At 42.4% G+C, this 27,499-nt stretch overlaps 1 protein-coding gene across 2 annotated transcripts in view; it reads left to right on the top strand.

Moving 5' to 3' along the window:
* The window catches only part of MARCHF1 (membrane associated ring-CH-type finger 1), a 378,011-nt gene that overhangs the window by 192,214 nt on the left and 158,298 nt on the right, over positions 1-27,499 (top strand). For both annotated transcript variants that reach the window (XM_062199360.1, XM_062199358.1), the window contains exon 2: positions 7,391-7,441. In XM_062199360.1, the coding sequence (XP_062055344.1) occupies positions 7,391-7,441 (51 nt within the window). The remainder of the gene's footprint in view (positions 1-7,390; positions 7,442-27,499) is intronic.

The following is a 27,499-nucleotide window of genomic DNA, read 5'->3' as shown; positions in this document are numbered from 1 at the left end:
CTACTTTTTTCAAACAGTACTGCAAATCAATGACACTACTACTAGTGTGCACAGTGCTGTTTCTTCCTATCCCCTTAAGCAAGAAATTGTCACTCATGAATTGTTCTACCACAATGAGTAGAAAGCAATATCTTTTTGTTGTTTTATATTTGATTGCTGCTTATCACGTTAAACATCTTGTCATGTGTTTATTGACAACCTGTATTCCTTTGTTGGGAATTTATCTCCCAATCTTTTTTTTTTTTGGACAGGTAGAGTTAGACAGTGAGAGAGAGACAGAGAGAAAGGTCTTTCTTCCATTGGTTCACTCCCCAAATGGCTACGGTCGGCGTGCTGTGCTGATCCGAAGCCAGGAGCCAGGTGCTTCTCCTGGTCTCCCATGCGGGTGCAGGGCCCAAGCACTTGGGCCATCCTCTACTGCCTTCCCGGGCCACAGCAGAGAGCTGGACTGGAAGAGGAGCAACCGGGACAGAATCCGGCACCCCAATCTTTTACTTATGATTTTTCTTCTTAGGTTTCTTTTGTTAACTGTTTTGCAAAACATATAACCTCTGTGTATAATGAAGGAATTGAACTCTGTCAGTCTTCTGTGTTGTATTGTTTTCTATCTCAGCTGTTTGTATTAATTTTTAACATTTTTCCAGACCGGCCATAACCAAATATACCAGTGACTGAGGCTGCTTCTTGCTGTTTTGGTAATGCAGCTCTCCTCCACTGTAGCATTGAATTTATGCTTTAGACTTATTTCAAGGATTGCCATTCTTAACATTTGGGGCTTTGCTTCATTTCTTCCATGCTATGAAAATAGTATCTAACTTTTTCTTCCAAGCACATAGCCAGTTTTTCAGCAGCATTCATTATAGCCACAGTCCTCTCAGCACTGAGTTGAAATGCCAATTTTGTTATATGTGAAATTCTATAGCTATTTCTGGATTTCCTATCCTGGATAATGTTGATATTTTGGTTAATTCCTATGCTAATGCCATATTGACCTAATAAGAAGTCCTGCTTTCTCTTTGTGTTATTTTATTGCCTATTCTCTGGAATTTCCTTATTTGTATATATTCTTTAGCATCGTTTTAACTGCCTTTTTTTTTCTCTAGAACAGAGGGAATCAAATCCATTGGAGATGTAATAGAAATTGTATTATATGAGTGTGTGTCAATTTCTAGAAGCTTTCTATTTTGTGAAATTATCTTCCCATGAAAGAATGGTGCTGTCATTCATTCAAATCATGATTTATACTGCTCAGTTAGATTTCTGTAGTTTATAGTCCACATTGTTAGATAGTTTTATAGTTATATTGTTAATGTATATAGTATGTAATATAGTTATATTGTTAATGTAGTTTTATAGTCTACATTGTTAAATAGAATTTTGCAGTTTTCTTGTTTATTCCTAAGTGTTTTACAGTTTTGTTTTCATTATTGCACTTCTGGATAGTTATTGCAGAGAGAAAGCTATCGATTTGTAGCATTTCTTTTTAAGGTATACAGGTCTATTGATATAAATAAATCTAGAAATATAATGATCCAAAAGAAATACAAGTGTATTTCTGTCTGCTGAGAGTTCGAGGTGTCTGTTCCAAGTCAGCAGAGGGCTCTTCCTCACGCTGATACTTGGTTTCCTTGCTTGCTTTGATAACTACCACTCCAGCACAGAGCCATAGGAAAAAAGCAGAGAAGAAAGTCTATGAGGGATCTATGATTTGCATAACAGGCAAGAAAATGATAATTGTTAGCTCTGCTCTGGGAATTTGGTCTTAAGCAACCTGTAATGGAAGGAATACTGGGAGATAGAAGGTCACAGGGAAAATGTGTATTCTGTTGTTACTTTGTTAATGCAGAAGAAGGGAGGATTTGATTTTAGGAAACCTAATAAATACTGGCATGATGTAATTATCATATATCTCGCCGCTGTACTGAACTTGCAATAACCACAGTGGTTTTCTTTTTTGACTGTGGAGATGGGGATTTGTATAATATATGCTCAGTAAGAGAACCTTGTTTTATTGCCTCTTTGTCAGTATTTTTCTACCAGGTAAACTATTTTCACATTCTCAATTACTAGGACCTGTAAGACAAGGTGAAAATAATAGCAAGAGCAAGCATCCTTAATAAGATTTCTTCAATTTACATAATTTCAGCAATTGGCCACCTAGAGTGGTATTTGATATTGATTTCTTGAATGTTGTCTTTATCTTTTTAAGGTATTTCCTTTAATTCTTGTTTTATTTGGAATTTACATTAGAATAAGACTGATAAGGTTTCTCAATTATTTTAAGCACTTAATCATAAAATCTGAATGTCTCTTTCAATATATTGATCTAATGAATTATGCTGACAGATTTCCTGATAAAGAAATACTTGGAATAAATCCTAGTGACTCTGTTCCTTGGAGACTTTTGTGTTATACAGCAAGTATATAAGAAATATGATACTGCTCAGTTATGTGCCAGTATTGCTAGGAGATATTTTGCATCTGTAGTCCCAGATAGGATGAAGTCATAATTTTCTTCCTTTTTTTTTCCTTCCTTCTTTATTCCTTTTTGGAAACGATTTTAACACGTTCGAGGTTTAATTTCAAAAGTATTAATAATATGAATTAGGTAAATTTATGCTTTTTTTTTTTTTTGACAGGCAGAGTGGATAGTGAGAGAGAGACAGAGAGAAAGTCTTCCTTTTTTTCCATTGGTTCACCCCTCAATGGCCTCTGCAGCCAGTGTTCTGCGGTTGGTGCACTACGCTGATCTGAAGCCAGGAGCCAGGTGCTTCTCCTGGTCTCCCATGGGGGAGCAGGGCCCAAGGACCTGGACCATCCTCCACTGCACTCCCGGGCCACAGCAGAGAGCTAGACTGGAAGAGGAGCAACTGGGACAGAATCTGGCACCCCGACCAGGGCTAGAACCCAGGGTGCCAGTGCCACAGGCAGAGGATTAGCCTAGTGAGCCATGGCACCGGCCAATTTATGCTTTTATGAGAGGAATAGTACAAGTAGAAGTGGGGTTATATATATTTAAGAAAAGACACAGCTCAGCTGTAAAATCAGTATGTCTTTATCCTTTTTGGGACAATTTGACATTTGTTCACTTTTTGAAACTCCCCTTGGCTAATTGTATTTCAGTTTTTCCATTTCTTCTTGAATTCATTCCAGGACTTTTAGTTTGCTAGAATATAATTTACTTCCTCTAATTTTTTTCAATTTGTTATAATAGCATTAATGTAGAATTCTTTTATATTTTTGTGTCTATGATTATGTTTATGATACTTTTACTTTTTCCTTAGTAAGTCTTATAGTAAGCTTAATTATTTTGTAATTCTTTTCAAAGTACTTAACTTTAAGAGTGAAATGTGCAGCTGAAATGACAATAGCTAAGATATAGAATCAACCCAGATGTCCATCAGCTGATGGATCTTACATCTGCTGGCTTCCTCCCCAAATACCTACAACACCCAGGGATGAGTCAGGCTAAAGCCAGGAGCCAGGAAACAAATCTGGTTCTTCTACTGGGTGGCAGAAATTCAAATACTTGAGCCATCAGCTGCGGCCTCCCCAGGTGAACATCAGCAGGAAGTTGAAAAGAAAGTGGAGTAACCAGGACTTGAACCAGGAATTCCAACATAGAATGTGGGTGTCCCAAGTTTTGAATTAATTGCTGTACCAAATACCCACCCTATATTTTGTATTTTTAAACAATCATCACATTTTTAAGGGAACCGTTGCTTGTCTTAGATATAACATAAAACATATGTTAAAATGTACATTTGATCATGATTTTCTCATTTGGTAATCAATTTTTCCTTGTGGTTTACAAAAACCTGGTCATATTTACTAAGAACAAATTTTTAAACAATAATAATAACCACAAAGCAAACTAATAGTGTCAGTTATCTTCATGTCAAGCTAAAATTCTATAAGATCTTGAAAATATTGCAATACACTTATGAAACTGCAAGTTCCCCCCCCTCTTTGCATATGTGAGTGATCTGCTAAGATCCAGCATTACCACTTAATGGCCCCATCCTTTTTATGTAGACTTGACAAGAACTCATTATTTCCAACTTTTATTGACCTACAAGGTCACCATAATTTTGGTACCAGTAGGTTGTGTTGGATTCTGAGATAGCTTAGACTTAACGTAAGGTAAAGTATTCAATTTAAACTGATTGAAATGAAGTATGACAACTGCATTGACTAATATACAAGAACAAGTCCTTGCAATAGTAATGGAACAAGCCACCCAATTAATTAGCAGCAAATTGGACAGATTGATTTGGAAGTTTTCCAAGACGGAAAGTGCTTCTGGTGGTTTGCTTCAAAAGCAAGATGAACGTACTTCTTTACTCCCTTTGAGTAGAGAAAATCTTATTTTTTCACTGTTACGTTGTACGTGCCAAAATCAAATCCACAGCAGAGGCTGAACTGAAAGATATAGACAACAAGATGTTTACGTGAGAACCATGACTCCAGTAGCCTGCAATGATAATTGTGATTTTTAATTATTTTAGTCATACGTATTTATGAGGTATAGTGTGTTAATTCAACATTTGTGTACAGTATATAACGATCAACTCCAGTTAGTGTTTCCATCTCTGTAAACATTTTTTAAAAATTTTGATTAACACTTAATCATTGTACATATGTATAAGGTGCAGTGTGATATTTCAATAAATGTATAGAATATGTACTGATAAGATCAGGGTAATTACTGTCTCCCTGCCATCATCATTACTTTATGTTTGACACTTTTGTGCCCCTTTCTTCTCTTTATTAATAAAATGTATAATAGGGCATTGTGAACTATGGTCACCTCACTGTGCTGTGGAACACAAGAACTTATTCTTTCTACCTGACTGGGCTTTGGTACCCACTTTCCAACCTCCTTCTAACCCCTCCCACAACCCGTCCCAACCGCTAAGAACCACTGTCAGCATTCAGACTGACTTTTGGGGGGGAACTCAGAGTGTCCTCTATCTGTGAATGAAAATAGAAAAGTTATAACCTTGCAATTTATGAGCTGCTGCAGTTTACAACTGACTTGATTATTGTAACAATCCCCAAGAGCATCCCTGTTCCAGTCATAACGAGCTGGTACACTCCTGCCAGAGCTGTGCGCCACCACAGGTCTGCCTGCCCAACAGCACGGCCTGCCACTCTGCCTCCAGTGTTCCTTTAGCCGCTCTAATCGCCCGTTCTGTGTTCTGGTACAGAAACAGTAGAGAACTGAGCCATGGAGAAAATGCTGATCTTTGCCTACATTCATTTCTGACCTCGTATTATGAGAAATAGGATCAACGGGTTTCCTGTCCAATGATATTTCAGTAAACTAAATAATCAAGTGGTTGCTTCCACCCCATTCAACAGGAGGATTCCATGAGGAATATGTAAATTATCTACCTATCATATCCCTGTGCTGGGTTATTCTCAATGATGAAGGCCATCAAAGCCTCCTTATTCTGCCTCAGAACACCACCGAGTTCTGTTGAATTTGAAAAACTAAGTGATCTGATCGTGAATTAAGTGTCCTATTTTCCTTCTTGTTTCTTTTTGCGTTGCTTTTCAACTCGCTTTCCTAAGTAGTAGTCTCAAATACCATATAAATATAAAAAACATAACATGACAGCCACTACAGCCAGTCTACCCCAAACCTATTATATTATGCGTCTACACAGTAATGTGTCCAAATCCTAAATTTCTCAGAAAAGGGAAGATGGGTTGATTTTGCGTGCTAGTCACCAGGAGAGGAGTTGAGACGTAGGGAGAAAAGTGCCTCTCCGCATCCCAGCAGAACTAATGGGGGAAAAATGCCCGTGGGGAGCATGCGCATCAACCTCCAGGCGGTGGTGGGGCTGTGAGGAGGTCTGACTAATCGCATCATCTGTAGCACACGCTCCACGCCGGCATCCGGGGTCACGGAGATGGACGTTGGGTCCAACAGAAGAAGCGCTGTGCAGCCAAGATGGGCGAGCCTAAGCGTGACCCAGGGCGCAGCTCTGTTTCTGCAGCATGACACAGCGGCCAGACCTGTCACCCCGAGCTTCTCCAACCCTGTCAGGTGCCGTCGTGGGCCCTGGCAGAACCCGGGTTGTTCTAACCTGGTTCTCGAAGACCACCTCTGTCAAGGAGCGCAGCAGGTGTCTGCTCCAGTTTAAGGCTGAGTCCAGAAGGAAAAAGATAATCCCAAGGATCTTGCTGTGGCGAGGTGCTTCAGTGGCATTAACTAAGATTATTTGCAGATCCTTGGTAACCAGGAGCCAGTCTCCCAATATGTTCTCTGCCGAAGGAGAGGTGTAGTTCTTTCTGCATAAAAAATGCACGGTACCCGTGAATGCTGAGTTTCCAGAGAGCTGTCCACCTGCTGGTGACTGGCAGAGTGCCACAGGCAAGCCGGTCAGGAAGCCCCAGGGCTGCCCATTGCTTAGAGGCTGACTCTGTGGTTGCAGGAACAGAATGTGTGTGGGCTCCAAAGGAGAGGGCTTAACTCCTTAGGCTTCTCTGCTTTCATATTGTGTGATACTTAGGGAAGGGAGGGAGAGAGGGAGGGAGGGAGGGAGGAAGGCAGGGAGGGAGGAGGGCAGGGAGGGAGGCTGGGAGGGAGGAGGGAGAGAGGGAGGGATGGAGGCAGAGAAGGAAGAAGGGAGGGAGGAGGGCAGGGAGGGAGGGAGGGAGGAATACAGGGAGTGAGGCTGGGAGGGAGGGAGGAGGGCAGGGAGGGAGGCTGGGAGGGAGGGGGGAGGGAGGGAGGGAGGCAGGGAAGGATGGAGGCAGGGAGAGAAGGAGGGAGGAGGGATGGAGGCAGGGAGGGAGGGAGGGGAGAAATCTATTCAATAGCATTTTCCGTGCTTATTCTCTGCTAAATTGGAAATTCTTGATGAGGTAAGAACTGTCGGAATTGAGTTTCAGAACATTTTTAAGTTTTAAATGTTTAAACTCACTGTTTAGAAGGCATCTTAAATTTTATAAAAAGGATATAAAATAACCGGAAAATCAGGTAAATGCAGTTTAGAGGAACACAAGTTAGATACGTGTATCTTGTACCCGGAATGGAATATTAAGCGACGTAGAGAATCAGAAGTTACTCAGAATTCCCTGGTTGCAAAAGCAAACAGAGAAATCGTGAGTTTGACTTGCATGGCCTCATTTTGTTTTCAGAGGAATTGCACAGCATTTCCTGGAGAATTAGTCATTTCCTGATGAACACGCACATTGCTTTCACAAGTGCACTTGATATGTGTTAGAGAAGCACGGTTTGGTGAGAGAAAAGCCGTTCTCCATAAGCAGTTGGCAGAGCTGTTAGGTGAACTTCCCAGAGAGCATTGACAAGTCTGCCTGCACTGGTAAAGAATGTTGCCAACTCTCTTTTAACCAGTGGTTCTCATTTTGTTTTCAGAATGACAAATCCCCAGGGCGATCTGCTAGTCGATCAAGCAACATTTCAAAAGTAGGTGAAACATATTCACTTTCTTGTTTATTGATTTCTGTATTTCAAGATTTATGGAAACATTTTCAATATTTAGCCCATAGCTGGTTAACCTGGTGAGCAGTTCACAAATGTAAATTGTTAATGGCTTAGAAGATTTCAAACTTTTCAGTGACAAAATGATTTTATACAGTGAACAAAGATAAGTTATCTTTCCTTCTTCAGTGCTGTGTGCGCAAGATACTTTGCTATTCTGAGGGTAATGCCAAATATGTTTCCTTGTACATGTCAAGCACATAGAACCTCCACATACCCAACATATGTCCTACATTCATGATACAATTCCCACAGATTCAATCTTTCAGGAGGCTGAACTGAACTCTGCTATGACCTGACAGTTGTCACAGGGAAGGTGTTGAGAATTAATCTAAGACATTAGTTTGGTCATATTTAGGTTTTAAAGTTAGTAAATGAAAAAAAAAAAAAAAAAAACACTCCTGGACTACATAACTAAGTAAGATACCAGAATGTCGAGGAGATGATAGCTTGGGAGAAATAAGCTAGACTTTTGTTTTGCCTAGAAAACAAAATTTAAGAGCTAGTCTCCGAAATTAGGTGCTGTGTAAAATGAAAAGTAATTTGTCAAAATGGAAAATTATGACTTTCAAAAATGTAATTAGGACCAAAACAGAGTTATCCTGAATGGAAGTTCCATGACAGGCCCCTCACTCTCCAGAACCCTTGTGCATTCCTGGACTTTGTTTTAGTGCTTTTATGTAATTTTCTCATAGAGGATCCCCAAAATAGTAATCTACTTTGGGCATTACAGAAACTTGGATCCGCTTCCAATGTAAAGAGCGTTTTTGTTTTTAATGTGTTTTGGTTTGAAAAACAAAAGCTTTTGTTCTTCATTGAAGAACAGCAGAGCCTGAGTGTCAGCATTTTCCTACCCTGATTTCCCAAGCCCGGTTTCTGCAGGACTGTGCAAGTGGCCAGGAGAGCTGTGTACACACTCTGGGGTGGTTCCAGGAGCAGACGCCTGAGCTTTGGGGGCCCTGATACGTCTAACACACAGTTTGCCTGCCTGTCCACTCCTCCTTCGCAAGGCCACATGGCTACCTTGCAGCCCCTCCACATACAAACATGCTTGAAAAGGTTGCCTGGAACAAAAGCAGCCAACACATCGGCTTGTCAGACATGCAGAGATGTGAGAGTTGTAGATGAGAGAGATGCAGGGAGTCGCACCTCAGTACTTGGTACTGAGCATTTCCAGTGATGGCTTCCAGTCCGGGTCCCTTCAGAGATTAAGAGTGCAGACTTTGGCACAAAATGATTGTACTTATTGGTGTGATGTTCAGTACATACATACATGGTGTGACGATCAAACCAGAACCGGACCCAAAATCTTCCAGGGGTGTCAGTATATATCCAAGATTCGATGTATAGTAAATATATCCAAGATTCGATGTTTAGTGAATATCCCTTTTTTTACTGAGTCTGGACTCTGATGAGCGAGGCTCTGAGGTTAAGTCACCGCTTTGTCACTTCCTGCTGATTTGACCCCAAAACATGCACTCAGCTTCCCTGGGACAAAGCGGTCTCTACTGTGACGTGGAGAGGAGGATCATGAGTCATTTGGAGTAGGATTTCTCCTGTCTGTGTAAATTAGGACAACGCCTTTCAAACGTCTATCATTCTGCTCCCAAAACAGAGGGCCTCCCGGGTAGCCACAGAGCACCCTCATTTTTCTAAACTTGAATGATAGCGTTGAATAACTAACAGACTGGGAACTTGGGAGTAGTACCCACAGCCAACTCTGCCTCACCAAATACTGTTCTGTGATCTAGTGGTGGAATTACCTCTGCATTTCTAAATTGCTACTTCAGTTTGACATGGCGCATCTTGTTTATAGCTTTTAGCCTTTTCATTGAGTCTTTTTAAAGTGAAAAAATCTGAAGTGTAGTTTCTCTTCTTTAAGTTCTTCTTCCAGGTTCTGATATGTATTAATGGTCTCCCTATGTGGGAGACAGCTAATTATAAAAATATGTTCTTATTCAGAGACAAATGAAAAACTCTCTTCTTAAACTTAATTGCACCACATCAGAAACTCAATTACAGACGCGGGTAGGGAGAGGCAAATTTCCGTGTACACAAGGATTTCATCTGGGCCAATATGATTTTCCTTTGTGTGTGTCCAGGTGACAGTCACAAGTGCTGAGCCCTCACTACTTTTTCATGAATCGCTAAGCAATGAACTATTTATGAAGCCCACATCACCTACCAAGTATGAAATGGCAAATCTAGAAATTATGGAGTTCTTTGACTTTTAAAGTATTAGAGAAGAAAACATTAAAAGTGGAACGCAGATTTTTCTCTTTAATTTTGTCAAGACAATTTTTTATGTCAAAATAGACTGAATTTTCCAGGGTGTTAGAACAGTAATTGAGAGCATGAATACTAACTTCTTAGAAAAGTTATTTAACTTTCTTTACCTTATCTGGAAAAGGAGACAATGTAAAAATATCTACCTTTAAGAGTATTGCTTATAACACTGTTTTTTTTATTTTATGGGATTCTTAACATTTGTACCTCAGTGACAGCATCCAATAAGTGCTCAATCTCATAAACAAGTGGATTTGAGACTTAGTCTACAATGTGTACATTTTTAACAAAATAAATAAACTGCAGGTGCAGGTGTTGTGGCGCCCCTTGGGATACCTGCTTCCTATATTGGAGTGAAAGTTCAAGTCTGAGCTCTTCCACTTCTGATCCGGCTTCCTGATAACATGCCCAGCAGAGGCAGTGGAAGGCGGCCCAGGATAGAGTTCCTGGCTCCTGACTTGGGCCTGGTTCAGCTCCAGCTGTTGTGGGTATTTAGGGAGTGATCAGTGGATAGAAGATCTCTCTCGATCTCTCTCTCTCGATCTCTCTCTTTCTCTCTCTCTCTCGATCTCTCTCTTTCTCTCTCTCTCTCTCTCCCCCTTTCGAATAAATCTTCAAAACATAATAAATGGCAGAATAGACAGCAAGCACGGAGCACTGCATCTTAGACGGGGTGGCGGAATTGTCCTCATGTTGTTAAGTCTGCTGCGAGACTACTTCCTACAGATGTTTTAAAAAGCATCTCCTATCAGTAACTTAGTTCTAGGCTGAAATGATGAGGTAATGAAAAAAAATTCCTACCCTGACCTCAGCAAGTTTACTCTGGGAGAGTTTAGGTATGACCTACACACATCTAAATATAAATTAAGTAGAGTTGTATAGCTGTATGTGCAGGAAAGAGTTGACGTAACAGCTCTGACACTGCCCTCCATGGAGAGGGCTGCCTGCAAGGTTGGCCCCTGGCTGGTAGCAGCGCCTGAATTGCAAACATGACTGCTTCTCAGCCCTTGTTTTCCTCTGAGGTCTGGAATTTTGGTTTCTGATAGGCGATGGGTACCTACATAATCAGCCCCTTGTAAATACTTTGGGCAATGAGATTTCTTGATGGACAAGGTTTCACACATCTTGTCACGACTCATGGCTGCAGGAGTTAAACACATCCTGTGTAATTCACTAGGGGTGAACTCATGGATGCTTATTCCTGGTTGCCCCTGGACTTTTCCCCATATGCCCCTCCCTATTGCTGATTTTGCTTTGCATCTTTTCAATGTAGTAAAGCACAGCTATGGCGCTGGTGCTGTGGCATAGCAGGCTAAGCCTCTACCTGTGGCGCCGGCATCCCATATGGGTGCTGGTTCAGGTCCCAGCTGCTCCTCTTCCAATCCAGCTCTCTGCTTTGGCCTGGGAAAGCAGTAGAGGATGGCCCAAGTGCTTGGGCCCCTGCTCCTGCGTGGGAGAAGACCTGGAGGAAGTTCCTGGCTCCTGGTTTTGGATCCACCCAACTCCAGCCATTGTGGACATTTGAGGAATGACCTAGTGGATGGAAGATCTTTATCTCTCCCTTTCTCTTTGTCTATAAATCTACTTCTCAAATAAGTCAAAAATTCAGTTATGATTTATTCTCATTCACGAATTCTTCTAGAAAAAAAAAAAACTGAACCTAGACACCTTCATTGGACCCTGGACACACTACCCTTAAAAGGAAAGGGGACAGAGCAATCATTTCCATTTAATTGGGACAGGAAACATCAGAGATTTCTTTTTGAAAAGATTTTATTTGTTTATTTAAGAAGTAGAAACAAAGAGAGGGAGACACAGATACAAAGGTTTTCCCTCTGCTGATTCACTCCCCAAGTGGCCACAATGGCCAGTGGTGAGCTGATCCAAAGCCAGGAGCCAGGAGCTTCTTACAGGTCTTCCACGTGGGTGCAGGGGCCCAAGCACTTGGGCCATCCTCCACTGCTTTCCCACGTCATAGCTGAGAGCTGGATTGGAAGAGGAGCAGCTAGAACTAGAACTGGAGCCCATATGGGATGCCGGTGCTTCAGGCGGAAGCTTAGCCCACTATGCCACAGCGCCAGCCTCAAAAGATTTCTCTACAAGAATGGGTGAGAGTCGATCAACTGTCAGGAAAGTATATTTTCTGGTAACAAGCAGGCAAGCTAGAAAACATAGATGACAAGGTGGAAGGCACCTAAAATATTTTCGAGGCGACCTCTGAGATGGAATCTTGAATACTAGAATAGTATTTAGTCTTTAGTCACACAGTTTTACTGGATTGAACGCAGAGAAGTGGGGAGAGAACTTGTCAGTGTCCCTGAGACTTTGTCCATGATATGGGTGGAACCGAGCACCCCTACTTTTGCCATTCATCGTTGCGCATTCCAAACATGATCTCGCTGTTGCAAATATGAAAATTCCATACGTGGAATGAATAATGGTGAATTACTATGGAGCATCAGAAGTTATATCATTAGTTTTTACTTCTGTACCCATGTTCCCTATATTATTGTTTAACAGCAATTATACTCTGAGTTTTTGGATCATTCTATTTTGCATATTACTTTATGTTTCCAGTTTGTTTTAGGCAATATAAGGGAGACCTGTGACCAATTTTTCTTTCTCTCCCACTTATCTTACTCTACTACGATTTGTGTGCCTTGGGTATGTTAAAGATGATCCACAAGCTACAGAAAACCTATAAAGATATAAGACAATGTATGTGAAATTGTCAAAATATCTTGCGTGTAAGCAAGGCGGCATTCATTTATTCAACGCTTTGTTGTTGTTGTTTTTTTTTAAAAACTGCTTTTGATATTGCTTCTTATTGCTGCTTTTCAACACACATTTGGTTCACAAATAGGTTCCTCAAGAGAAAAAAGAATTAGCCAAGTTTGGCCTTTTCTTTTCTTTTCTCTAGGGTGAAGGGCCATTACTCTCAACTAGCAATAGAATATTTTGTATTTCACAAGAAAAACCTTTCAAATGCAAATAGTCAGAAGGAAATAAAGCCTTGTGCTCCTATTCAAGTCAACAGAATTTTCTTTTAAATAAAATGCATTGCCTTTTAGTCTGTGTGGGAAACAGCTCACAAATTATTTATGAAAAGATACTCAAAAGGCAATATCTTAACAAAATGATGTTTCACTTCATTTCTATAATTTCCTATTCTTTAGATTTCATTTACTTGACTAAGGTTCATCTAAATTGTTCAGTTTGTCTCTACTGAGAAACAGATAAATTTTAAGGCAAAGATGGTAATATAATTCATAAAATATTATCCCTAAAACTGTGTCTAATCTGTGTATCCTGGCTCATTCTCTAATAAATGAAGATAGATAGTATATCAATACAATTTATTCAACAAATGTTCTTTGAAGATATACTGTTTACAAGACATTATAAGGAGCACAGCTTTTTAAGAGGTGTTTTCCTTTAGGCAAATACATACTTCAATTTTACCTTTGTAAATTTACTTCTGTAAATCTTCACCTCTCCCTAGTTTGCCAGGTTTGCCTTTCAGATTCCGAAGCGTTCTCCAGCAAGGTCAAGGTGAAAGTGTTCCCCGTATGCAAAATATACTGGGGATTTTTCAGTTGAACTTGAGCCAAGCGCTTGCATCTCTGAACAGGTGTTTAATGCTCTGATTTATTGAGAGATCCATTTTGGTTTGTTTATGCAGGGGACCTATAAATCAGTCATACCCTCAGAGTACGTTCCTGTAGAGGGTGCCTTTGATAGGTTGATGAAGTAAAGTAGGAGGTATAATTAGGAAATAACTGGAAACGAGTTGGACTAATTTGAGGACTTCCACGGAGCCTGAAGAAAGGTTGCCCTTAGATCAATTCTGAGTAAATGTGTATAAATTTAGTTGCATTAGTAAAGGTGATGGAGGGCAATTAAGAAAGTCTAAGATCTTATTTCCTAAGGCTTTTATTTTATGTACATTCAGTCCTTGGACACTCTCATTTAGTCTCATGACTCTATGCGGACAGTATGCAACGATTCTCAAATACACATTTTTAGCCCAAATCTCTGCTATGAATTTCATAGTCAAATAGTGTACTCCTGAGATGAGGATTTTTTTCAAATCTATTCCGTTATTTGAGAGTGGAGTTACAGACGGGGAGAGACAGAGAGAGAAGTCTTCCATCTATCTGCTGGTTCACTTCCCGAAATGGCTGCAATGACCAGAGCTGGGCCAGGCCGAAACCAAGAGCCAAGAGCTCTGGCTAGTCCTTGGGTGCAGGGGCCCAAGGACTTGGACCATCCTCTGCTACTCTCCCAGGAGCATTAGCAGGGAGGTGAATCAGATGTGGTACAGCTGGAACTTGAATCGGTGCTCATACAGGACAGCGACCTCGCAGGCAGAGGCTTAGCCTACTGTGCCACACTGCTGGCCCCAGGATGAGGATTTGTTGCAATGATTCACTGTGGGAGTGTGTCCAGGAAAGTTCATTAAAGGAGTGAGAGAAGCAGCATAGGAAAGAGGAAGAAGTGAGTTCCCCACTCCTTATTCTCAAATACTGCTGTTCATTGGCTCAAGGTCATTCATGAAAACTTCAAAGGCACTTTGCCTGTCTCCACACACAAGGAAACTGCCCAGGAAGCTAACTGGACAGTTTTCCAGAGAATCAGTTGCAGAACTTGAGGAATATAAATGCTCACACAGTGAAGGGGGCATGTATTCCAACCATGAAAGGGACCAGGAGGGACTTGGTGGAATACTGACAGTATGAACGAGGGTCCATCCCTAGTACGGCCCTAGTCCACGTGGACATAGTCCACTCGGTCATGGGTTCTTACAGATCATGATGATTCATGACTTCTGGGAAAAATTTAAAGACATGAATTAGCAGGGTGAGCTTTTCCTATTGCAACTGCCAAGCCATGACTAATTGAACATCTTCTTCCAGCACTCGTTCCAAACAGCCTTCATTCTTGGTTGTGACTTGCGTTAGCCTAAGTGACTTGCTAGTGAAGCATCTCTGACCTTTAACCCTGATTACTGTGTCCTTAACAGGCTGCAGTTGCTACAATAACCCAGTTGAAGTCAAGACCGGGCATGGGTAAATTCCAAAGCAGTGCAGTAGATCCCCCAAATTTCCAAGGCATGTAGCAGCAACATGCCTCATTGTAACAGAGGAGATCCACTGTCCAATCAAGTGCCACTCTCCCTACCAGATAATAAAAGGGTGCTCCAAAAAGTTTGGAAAAGTTGACTTAAAAAATAAGCTAATTTTTTATGCATAAAATGTTAAAAATTTGGTGCTAAGAATGTGCTGAGTCACCTTGAGAATCATTGAACACCTGTTTCTGGGGCTAAGTAGGCAGAAACCCCATGTGTTTTATGTCTTAGCATCATATGCGTTTTTTTGAAGTGCTCATCTAACTTGTGTTATTAAGCTCCAGAGGGAAATCTTCAGCCCTGTGGTCAACTGGTGTCTGTAGTCAGGACTCTGGTCTTGTAAGGCCAAGTAGCATGCCAGGTGCTGCTTTCAAATGGTGAGAGGAATTCTGCTATAATGGTCTGACCTTGACCCAGAACACCAGGGTTCTCACTGTGATTTTCTGTTTGGAGCATGACATGAAATTTGCATTGCATTTTCACTTATCATGTTACCTCCAGTAGGAAGGACTTTCCCATCTCTATTGCACAGGCATCGAGGTTCTTGTATGGAGCTAGTACTACTGCAGACAACTCTTTCATTCTAGCCACTCTCTGAGTATTGCCATGGAGGGTTCAAAGCATTACTTCAAAGTGTGGTTTATGCTGCCATAGCAGAAACACTGGCGCGATGAGTCCAGGCTCATGTTCTGGTGTCAGGGACATTTTATGAGACTGGACACACAGCGAGTGTGGAAGAAGAGTGAAGTTTTATTAAAGTAAGGAAAAGGGGAACTCCATACAAATGGAGGGGCTGATAGAAAAAGAAACCGAGCCCCCATGGCTCACAGTCTTAGGGTATTTGTGTCTTTATCGCATTATCTCCAAGGAACAAAGGTAGTGGTTATATATTAGTTACTGTGAAAGGAGGTGGAATGGGGGGACTCTTAATGGAGCCCTTTCTAGCTTATTTTTATAGAAACCTCGATCTCATCACCGTTGATATTTCTTACAAGGGGCTTCCATCCTGTTCTGTTTCGGGAGTACATGCTGGCAAGGAGCTGTGTGATGGTGCTAGTCTGCAATGCTTTCGGTCCTGTCAAACTCAGATCCTACCAAACACCCTGTTCTTTCCTGATAGTGAGATAAGATACACAGTGTTCCTTTATTCTAGAAGGAATGCATTGGCATGTTCCCAATGGAATTTCTAAAAGTCGTATTGATTTGGCAAACTGCTGCATATGTGTGGGATTTTTCCTGTCCTCTCTGGTACATACATGTCCTAATAAGGCATTCAGAGTATTGGCCCTTTCTGTTCATTAGATTTTATTAAATGTGATGATATCATCAATACAATGGGCCGTTCTGATGTGTGACGATATTCAGACAATTGAGGTCACCTCCAGTCTGTGTTATGACATATTCCCAGGGCAGGACCATGAAAATCCCCTTGCTGTCCCTCGTTTTGATCCTCCTGTGTGTTTAACAGATGTTACTAGATCGACAGCCTCTGACCGCGTGCCAGATATTGGTGTGGGTCTCTCCAGGGGAGATTTCACGTGCAGCATGGCAGCCACAATGAGTGCTTCTATGTGGTTAAGTATGCTGGGGTCTACCATCATGTGTCTGACCCCCCAAGTTTCTGCAGAGAACAGATTGAGAAATTAGATGAGGACATGATGGAAATTATTCCCTTTATATTTTTTCATTTTTTTTTCTTTTTTTCTTTTTATTTTATTTTATTTTTTTTTTTATTTTTGACAGGCAGAGTGGACAGTGAGAGAGAGAGAGAGAGAGAGAAAGGTCTTCCTTTGCAGTTGGTTCACCCTCTAATGGCCGCCGCGGTAGCGCGCTGCGGCCGGCGCACCGCGCTGTTCCGATGGCAGAAGCCAGGTGCTTCTCCTGGTCTCCCATGGGGTGCAGGGCCCAAGCACTTGGGCCATCCTCCACTGCACTCCCTGGCCACAGCAGAGAGCTGGCCTGGAAGAGGGGCAACCGGGACAGGATCGGTGCCCCAACCGGGACTAGAACCCGGTGTGCCGGCGCCGCAAGGCGGAGGATTAGCCTGTTGAGCCACGGCACCGGCTCCCTTTATATTTTTAAGTCTGTTTGTCACAAAACAACCCAAATGATCCTTTCCAAGTATAAGTAACGTCTTGTTGGAAACCTCCAGTGGCTTTCTCTAGGACTCGGAGTAAAACATAAATCCTTACCTTGGCCAAGAAGCTATAATCTGGCCCTGGATTATCTCTCTGATTGTGTTTCTTATCAGTCTCCCCAGAGCCCCTCAGCTCCAGACACACTGCTTTGCCCTGTTCCTCAGACACAGGTTTTAGTTCAGGGCATTTTCCTTCCCATCTTCTGCCCAAAATGCTCGTTCTCCAGAGAGCAGCGAAATCGGCTTCCTTGCTGTTCCCAGTTTCCACTCACATGCCGCCTATCTTGGAGGACTATCCTTTTTCTGTTGATTTTTCCTTAAGAATTTCATTATAGTCTGCCACACTCTATGTTTTTATTTGTTTATGCTCAATGAGAGCAATAACTTTATTTCTTCTTCCTCAGCACCTAGAAAAGTGGCTGATTGGTAGAATGCACTCAATACATCGGTGTTGAGTGGAGAGAGCCTGTTCTGTTTTGTTAGCTTATAATACACATATTCTTTTTTTTTTTTTTTGACAGGCAGAGCTAGACAATGAGAGAGAGACAGAGAGAAAGGTCTTCCTTCCATTGGTTCACCCCCCCCCCCCAAGTGGCCACTACGGCCAGTGTTGCGCCGATCTGAAGCCAGGAGCCAGGTGCTTCCTCCTGGTCTCCCATGCAGGTGCAGGGCCCAAGCACTTGGGCCATCCTCCACTGCACTCCCAGGCCACAGCAGAGAGCTGGACTGGAAGAGGAGCAACCAGGACAGAATCCAGCGCTCCGACCGGGACTAGAACCTGGGGTGCCGGCGCCGCAGGCAGAGGATTAGCCTAATGAGCCACGGCGCCGGCCATAATACACATATTCTTACTATAAGCTCTGAGCATTTGTAAAGTGATCATCCTTGGTCCAGGCCAGCCTATGGACCTGTTACCAGTATACAGCAGCTTTGGCTGATCCCAGCGGGCAGCCCTGACACACAGACTACCCAGCTTGTTAATCCTATTCTGAGGACAGAGGATCGGTGTCGCTGTCCCAGTGAAGCAGCTGTTGGCCTGCTGAGGGAGAGAAGTGTGGACACTCCTGGGGGAGGAGGTTCCTGTTTAGCCAAAGTGACTCTCTGGAGAAAAGAGCGTCCGTGATCATCAACCAACACTCCCAGCAGCGGGGGATTAAGAAAGACACTGGCCGGTGCGTGGATCTGGGACGGCAAACAGCAGTCTGTGCTCTCGATGATTCCTCGGACCGCTGAGATCCGGTTGTGTGTTATCAGCTGGGCAGGATTCTGATTGGTCACCCTCGCTAGGACGTTCACAAGAGGAGGCCAGCGGAATGAAACGTAATCCTCACTGCTGCATTTGGTTCAGAAGTCCAAGTGAACTCACCGTCCTCTTCGCTCAGTGCCTCCTGGATTCCTTTCCCTTTTTCCTGGCACCTGTGCTGGTCCAGATGACTTGCCCCAAGGACTGGAGTCCCTGTTCACTCTGCGCTCCTCGGGCCATGGTTGCTGTATTTTCCCATTTACAGCCACTACACTGCAAGGGAAGGAAGTACCCTACCATATTCTTTGAGGGGCAAACATTTCTCCCTGTCACCATCATGTAGCAGACCCTTCTTCTGTCAGTCAGCACCCACGCTGAGGATTCGGACTGTCTGATGATCTACAGCATGGGACAGGAGTCTGCCATACATCCTCTCAAACACAGGAATTAAAAAAAAAAAAAAAAAAGGTATGGCAGTGGGTATCTGACCATGAGATTCACTGGTTGTAGCACGTACCCTACCAGCCAGATGCTGCCAACCTGAGCAGCAATCACACAGGCTTTTGAAGGTGCGTGAGAAAAGACACTCCGGGAGAATGGGATTGTATCCCACACAATACGGCATATTTTTTTCAATCCAACATCCAAAAAATGGTGCTTTGCCTCTAAAGAGTCCAATATCTGGGTACAAAGGGATAAAAGTAGATTTTATGCTGCTCACCGTCACTCCCACGGGGTCGGGATTCCCACCCTGTAGGTTTGTAAGTTTGGGCTTACAGAGAGAACTCCTGCAGCTGGGGACACAGTGGGAGCCCCAGTAAACTTAAGTTATGGTTGCTGCCTGGTTACTCTGAGCTTCCCCTGATAGGAGCCCCAGCAGGTAAAGGAACCTGTTACCATCATAGCTGGTTTTTCTTAGCCTGTTAAGTCACCTCTGAGACCTTGTATTGCTTTCTGGCAGGACACAGGTACTTCCTCCTCAGTCATAATGTTCCTTAAGCTATGCAGCTATCAATTATTTCATGGTTTCTTTCAACTTTAATACCACATTTAGTTGTTTCGCTCTCCAATAATTCCAAGAGTTGGAGGCACTTTTTTTAGATTTATTTTATTTATTTGAAAGGCAGAGTTACAGAGAGAGGTAGAGACAGAGAGAGGTCTTCCATCTGCTGGTTCACTCCCCAAATGGCTGCAACAACCAGAGCTGAGTGAGGCTGAAGCCAGGAGCCAGGAGCTTATCCCAGGACTTCCACACAAGCGCAGGAGTCCCAGCACTTGGGCCATCCTTCACTGCTTTCCAAGGTGCATTAGCAGAGAGCTGGATCCACGGAGGAGCAGCTGGTACATGAACTGGCACCATGTGGGATGCCAGCACTGCAGGCTAGGGCTCTAACCTGCTGTGCACAGTGCTGGCCCCTGGAGGTACTTTTTAATGTACTTTAAAGTGAACAACAGGCCTGCGCCGCGGCTTACTTGGCTAATCCTCCGCCTGTGGCGCTGGCATCCGGGGTTCTAGTCCCAGTTGGGGCGCCGGATTCTGTCCCGGTTGCTCCTCTTCCAGTCCAGCTCTCTGCTATGGCCTGGGAAGGCAATGGAGGATGGCCCAAGTGCTTGGGCCCTGCATCCGCATGGGGCTCCTGGCTACAGATCAGCACGGTGTGCCTGCTGCAGAGCGCCCGCCGCAGCGGCCATTGGGGGGTGAACCAATGGAAAAAGGAAGACCTTTCTCTCTGTTTCTCTCTCTCTGTCTACTCTGCCTGTCAAAAAAATAAATAAATAAAGTGCACAACAACTGGATGGTTGGTGGAGAAAGGGCTTCCATCTCTAAAACAAGGAAATTTGGCTTCATTCTACAAAGGACTGCTCTTAACTCCATCTTGGGCATTGTCAGTGACTCCATCCCGGAGCAGAAAGCCCACTAGGAAGCTAGGATCAATTGCATTTCAGCTCCTCAGACTTTACAGTAGATGGATAGAGTTTTCATTCAATATGTAATCCATCTGCATTCCATGGCCACTGTGAAAATCTGTTAAGGGGATGGCTCATTCCATCAGTGAAGTCCAGAGTCAATGCGATTTTAGTGGAAAACAGAATTAGTTGTGAAGAGAGACTGTGTCTGTAGAGCTGAAATTCAGTGTGCACGTGATTACTGTTGACATTTAGACCTCACACACACTCTGAGTCTCCCTGGCTGAAGAACGCTGGCCTATCACTAGGTGTGTAGACAGCTCAGCTCTCTGAACACAGTGCCCAGTCAAGCTCAGGCTCCTAAAGGACTTCAGAAAGACACCATGCCAACCACCTTTCAGAGAGGGCAGACTGAAGATAACAAGTAACACAGGCAGTAACAACCTCAATATATAAAAATGGACCTTTGCCATTAATTTAAACCCTTCAGGCTGGCGCCATGGCTTAACAGGCTAATCCTCCGCCTTGCGGCGCTGGCACACCAGGTTCTAGTCCCGGTTGGGGCGCCAGATTCTATCCTGGTTGCCCCTCTTCCAGGCCAGCTCTCTGCTATGGCCCGGGAAGGCAGTGGAGGATGGCCCAAGTGCTTGGGCCCTGCACCCACATGGGAGACCAGGAGAAGTACCTGGCTCCTGGCTTTGGATCAGCGAGATGCGCCGGCCACAGCGGCCATTGGAGGGTGAACCAATGGCAAAAAGGAAGACCTTTCTCTCTGTCTCTCTCTCTCACTATCCACTCTGCCTGTAAAAAAAAAAAAAAAAAAAAAAAAAAAAAAAAAAAAAAAAACCTTCAATATTTTTCTTGCCTATTTTTAAAAATTTCCTCTCTTTTAGTACACTACCAATTATTGAACTTCTCTGACTGGTTTAGGATCTCATGTCTCCTACCCATGCCTAGTGATGTGAATAGTTCTTACCCATCCCACAGGAGGTCGGGGAAGTCTTCCTCCAAGAGTCTAGGCCTTCAAGTCAGGTTGAAAAACAAAACTGTCTTCAGGAGCTAGATGGGAAGAAATATTCTATACATGTAAATTTATAGTAGGGATTATCCAATATCGCACTGTTCATTATGGTAGCCACTAGCCATGGGTTTCTATTTAAATGTAAATTTTAATTGCAGTTATATAAACTTTAAAAGCCAATCCCTCCAGGGCCGACGCTGTGGCGCAGTAGGTTAATCCTCTGCCTGTGGCACCGGCATCCCATTTGGGCACCGTTCTAGTCCCAGCTGCTCCTCTTCCAATCCAGCTCTCTGCTGTGGTCTGAGAATGTAGTAGAAGATGGCCCAAGGACTTGGGCCCCTGCACCTGCGTGGGAGACCGGGAAGAAACACCTGGCTCCTGGCTTTAGATTGGCGCAGCTCCGACTGTTGCAGCCATTGGGGAGTGAACCAGTGGACAGAAGACCTTTCTCTCTGTTTCTCCCTCTGTAACTCTGCATCTCAAATAAATAAATAAATTTTTTTTAAATCACTCTGGTTACATTTCAAGTGCTTGATAGCTACCAGTGCTTAGTAATTCCCACATTATACAGCCTAACAACAGAATTCACCCATAGCAAAAAAATCCCATCAGACAGACAGTACTGCTCTGGAAAATATACTTGAAGCTCCTCAGTGGGAAGAAGTGAAAGGAGCCTAGATATTTTCAATAGAGGTAGGGAAGTAATCCCAATCTAGACAGAATGTGGTACTGTTTGCGAGTTCTTACATCCTGGTACCTGCCATTCAAGCTCGCTTGAGTGAAGGCAACTTTCTCATAACGAGACATGCTGAGTATTGACACACACTGGTGGTGAATGGGCCCAGGAAACAAATGACACCTCTCATTGCCGTGCTGAGGCACGGGACCAGTGTGGGAGGGTGTCCTTCCAGAAGGATCGTAAAGCTAAGGAGGCCAGGATTTGGTTCCCATAAAACGTGGTTCTGTGGTGCCCGGGATGCAAACATCCCTGGTCGCTGGCCATCTGTCGCATTGTATTGGGTGGAAACAAAGAGCAGCCTTACCATCGTTATTTCTTTTCCAATGGAAGGGATTAATTTTTAGTGATACTGATCTCTTTCAATTTATTTTTAATTTTTGCAAATACTCATGTATTTCATTATAATGAGTCTCTAATGAAATGGGAGCAGACATCCAGAGTCTAACTATTCATAAATTGATAGTTTTCTGGGATTTTAGAGAGGTGTGAGTAGAATAGATGGGAATAAGATACTCAAGACAAGAGGAATGAGTGATGTCTGTTGATGCTCAGAGCAGTCATAACTTTCTCCCTCTGGGTTTATTCAACTAGAAACTTAATTCAAATGAAATAAACAGTTTTAATGTGAAATTTGTGCTTTTATTTTGAATATTTTAGGTCCATAAACTACACAGAGTTTTGGTTTAATACTTATTATCTAACATGGTAGCTGATGGTTGCACTCTTGAAATTTTCACTTCTAATTGTATTTTAGGAAATAATCTTATTTTGCTGATTGACAAACTTTTGACAATAGATTCTATTTAGTCCCATCAATCAAGTACTTGGACATATTTCAGTTCAAAAACTTCAAATAAATTAAAGAGGTATTTTTGTTTGACTTATTAAAGGCCAAAGAAGTAAGAGTTTTTGATCTTTAATCCAGTAAAAGAAAAGATGATATGTTGACATGATTTCCATAGCACCGTACCATCTCTTGCTGCCTTCTCTTTTTCTTTATTCTTTATAGTATTAAATATTGTCTATGTTAATTTTTGTGACCTTGGCCATGTGCTTGTTTTTCCATTTTACAACCGAATCTTTCTTTAGCCTTTTTCAGTGGAATTTGCTTGGTTATTTGCTGTCTTCCATTTCCTTTCTGTGTCTTCATCACCCCCTGTTTCTGAGCTCTTTCCATGGAACCCACAGTGAGGAGACCGTTGGCAGCTGTGTTGTTAATGTAATTAATGTGCGTAGTCGATTTGGATTGACTAAGCCAAGTAAATCCACTTTGAGACATAAACCACCCAATTTGGCTGCCTTTGTTGATCAGATTAACTGGATAATTGTCAAATCTCTCTCTCACTAATTACTGCAGAGACACATCACATATTCCCTCATTTGATTCTCATTTCATTAAAATTTAAAACCAAAGCTGTATGAAGAAATAGTGACATATAAATAGACCAATTTAAGATGAAACTCGATGACTGTGTGCATTGCTTTCTGTCTCATCTTTCCACTGAGGTGCAGGAAGGGGAAACTATACAAATACATCTTCATTGCTGCCACCTGGGAAAGGATGAGCTGGGAGAACTCTATATCTTCCGTACCTGTAACCCCTACACATTGAACATCCGCTCCCAACATACTGGAATTCTCAGACTCAATGACTCTTTAGAAAAGTAAAATAGAACAATTAGTCACTTTTTGGGTTACCACAGGTCTTCAATATACCAGGAGGAAAATGTTTTTTGCTGGCAAAACTATAATAGTGATTTATCTATTTATTCTGCAAGAAATGTTTGTACTTGTTCTGTGCCTGTTGGAAAGAATGTGACTTCTTGTCTTGGAACTTACATTGAACTTGAGTGACTGAACAATCAACCCAATGGTCATGGTCCCAAAACAAGTGCTTTCTCAATTCCCCAACTCTTGGTATTTTCACAGTTTCAATTAAAGTTACTTTATTCTTTAAAGAATACTTATTTGAAAGAGTTAAGGAGAGACAGAGAGAGGTCTTCCCTCATCTGCTTCACTCCCCCAAATGGCTGCAATAAACAGGGCTAAGCTAGGCTGAAGCTTGGAGCCAAGAGTTTCTTCCAGGTCTCCCACGTGGGTGCATGGGCCCAAGCACTTGGGCCGTCTCCTGCTGCTTTTCCAGGCCATTAGCAGGGAACTGGATTGGAAGCAGAGCAGATGGGACATGAACCGGCACCCATATGGGATGCAGGCTGCAGCATGGCCCCCTTTTTGTAACTGCCCATCTGAAAAACTAGAAGAAACGCATTAACTGAAAATCTGTGTAAAACTTGCTAATCCATGCACTGCAAGGTAATTTTATAAGGTTCAGCAAGATTCCAACTATAGAGTTAGGTTCTGCAGAAACTCATTTATTCTAAGAAAAAGATGGCAAAGAATAATTATAATGACTTAAAGATTCTGCAGACATTTCGTTTGATTATTGTAGTCCTAGGTTTTGCAATGTGAGCTGTATTAGCATGCTTGTTTTCTGCATGGCCATACACTATGAATGAGCATCTTTCTTAAGTCAATTGAATCTGACTTGTTTTCTTTTCTAAATCAAAAAATATAACAACAAGAATAACAGATAACATTTGTTGAACACTTGCGGGTCAAGTTCTGAGCTCCACGTTTAACCTAAGGAGATCAGGGTAGATATTTATAAGGCAAATATTCAGAAAACTAAGATCTGGTGGTAGATAATTTGATAAATATATACTTGAAGGAGGTTTGAGGAAAAATATTAACAGACATGTGTTCCATCCATCCATGTTTTCATATACTTTACCTCTTGCCATGATCATTTACTCCTGTGTGAAGAGAAATAAAGAAATAGAACAATATGTAATTTGTAAACAGGCTACTTTGCTATAGTATAAATAGAAGCTTTGCTCAATGCTTGCCATGCAATGAAATTATATTTTAGAAAACTTGTATCAAAGGCAGAAACATTTCTTATTGAAAATCATTTTCTATTAGCACACTATAGGATTGTATTTCAAGTATCTTGAGGTTGTAACTTTGCTACATTTTATTTATATGAATAAGGATATTTAATGAGCACCTGCTATGTGTACTTTGTTGGGTGCCCAGTATATGTCAAGCATCTAGTAGTTACCATACATGTTATTATCAACCAATTAAGACATTAAAATGTAAGAAGTAGAAAACACAGACTTACATTAGGAAATTTACCCTGAGTTCTAAAGCAAGTTAGTGAGAGGGCCTGAGTATTCAGCCCCGATGTTGAACTCTGGGAGCTATTTGGCCATGGTTCAATGTGCCACATCACCTCCACGGTTCTCTCTGGCTTTTCTTCAGTGACACACACAGAAGTGTAAATAAGCATCATGGATTAGGTTGGGTGTACATTACAAAAGAAAAGAGGAATGATTTCAAAAATAATTAGAGGATTAATGTGGTTATATTAAGGTTTCAGCTTATTTTAGTGAACAATAAGAAGCCATTTGGGCTTCTTAAGAATGGGAAAGGCATGATAAAAATGGAGCTTAAGAAATAATTCATTGAAAACTTGTCACTTGTCACATTGTGCATTTAAGATTTATGCATTTCACTGTATGTAAATTTTGCCTGATAGAACTGTACACAAGCATTGAATTCTAGTTAATGGTGTGTATTTTGAATTATTTAGGAGTTAAGTGTACTTCTGCATGCATCTTTGACACGCATAATACAAACAAGATGGGTCTATGAATAGATAGAGGGAAACATAGATGAATAAAGATTTGGTAAAGTAAAAAATTTTAATTTTAGAAATGTGGGTATTGGATATACTGATGTTTACTGCATAATTCTTCCAACTTTTTGTTTATTTGAAAATGTCATAGGATGCTAAAAAACAATTCATTACTAGCAATTTATAGGATAGATTGGAAGAAAGTAATACTTAGGACATTACAATAAACAAGAGATGATCTGCTGAGGACTTAATGTTGGTAACAAAGAGAAATAAGAAATATTAATCATGATTTATATTAAAATGAAAAATTAAGTTGTGTCTAAAACTTAGAAATAGGAATGAAACAGACAAAAATACTCTAATGGAGAGATCAGTCTGGTTAAAAGAACAAATGGTGCTATTCTTACAACTTGGCAAGGCTATCTCTGCTGTGAAAGTTGCCGAAATGTTGGCTTTCTTTTAAGGTGCTGCTGTGTCAGTGTGTTAAGAGAGGCTGCGAACTGGTACTCTCCGTGGCATGAGCAACACGCGCTCTCAGGGGTACAGCCCTGCTACGGCTGTCTTCCATTTACAGAAGATGCTTCAAACAGTACACGGGAAAGTAGAATTAAAGAAAAGTTTATTTGGGTGCAAAAAAAAAATTGGAATCCATGCATATGTGAAATCTTCAACACATTTGTAGGAACAAACTTCCTGAAGAACTCTTGTATACTCTCTGCCTCGTTTTCCTCCTAATGTGAACCTGACACTACCCTATCAAGAAGAGGGCTGTATGTCCCCTGCCTCCTGAAGTCTAGGTATATCTTCGTAACTTCCCTGACCAACTGAAGATAGTAAAAGCAATCCTATTTGTCTCCTAAGGCCAGGTCAGAAAAACGATCAGCTCTGGCCTGGTTGTATCTGTCAAGACACACACTCTGGAGAGCCCTGCGGTGCTTGTGGAAGTGCAGGTGGCCACCTGGCTGCAGAGGTCAGAGAGTTCCGGCAGAGCCAGGGAAGGAGGTGCCCCGGGAGACTCAGCTGTTCCAACGGCTCCCTCCTCCACGTGAGGTCCTCCCACATCCGTGACTGAATGGGCCTTTGAGCCTCTTCAGCAGCAAATGAGTGGAGCCAACAGATTTGTGCTTGCTGAGCCTTCTCCAGATTGCAGAGTTGTGAGCAAAATGATTTGCTACCACTTTAAGCCACTAAGTTTTGGGATAAGCTCACCCATCAAGACTAGAACACACACTGACTTTTTTCCAATGAGGTTATGTTGCCCCAGCAAATCCCACAGGAAATATGAACCTTTGGTCTTCATCAGAAATACACAGTAAATACATCTTGGGGTCAGCATTAGGCATAGCAGGAAAGATGCCCCTTGGGAGCCTGCTTTCCATACATGCGTGCCTGGGTTTCCATCTCAGGTCTGCTGACTCCAGCTTCCTGACTGCACACCCTGGGAGGCAGCAGGCAATGGTTCAAGAACTTGGGTCCCTGCCACCCATGTGGGACACCTGGATAGGGTGTGGGCTCCTGAGTTTGCCCAGGCCCAGTCCTGGCTGTTGTGAACATTTGGGGGGTGTGAACAGGCAGATAGAAAATCTCCCCTCTCTCTCCCTCTCTCCCCCCTCTCTCCCTCTCACTCCCTCTCTCCCTTTTTCCCTCCCTCCATCTCTCTCTCTCCCTCCCTCTCTCTCTCCCTTTTTCCCTCCCTCCATCTCTCCCTCTCCCTCCCTCTCTCCCCTTTTCCCTCCCTCTATCTCTCTCTCTCCCTCTCTTTCTCTCTCCCTCTCCCTCCCTCTCTCTCTCCCTTTTTCTCTCCTTCCGTCTCTCTGC

This window comes from Lepus europaeus, chromosome 8 (assembly GCF_033115175.1).
Source record: "Lepus europaeus isolate LE1 chromosome 8, mLepTim1.pri, whole genome shotgun sequence".
In the NCBI taxonomy this organism is placed as follows: Eukaryota; Metazoa; Chordata; class Mammalia; order Lagomorpha; family Leporidae; genus Lepus; species Lepus europaeus.
Note: the sequence above shows the minus strand (reverse complement) of the source record. Positions and strands in the feature narration are given on the sequence as shown.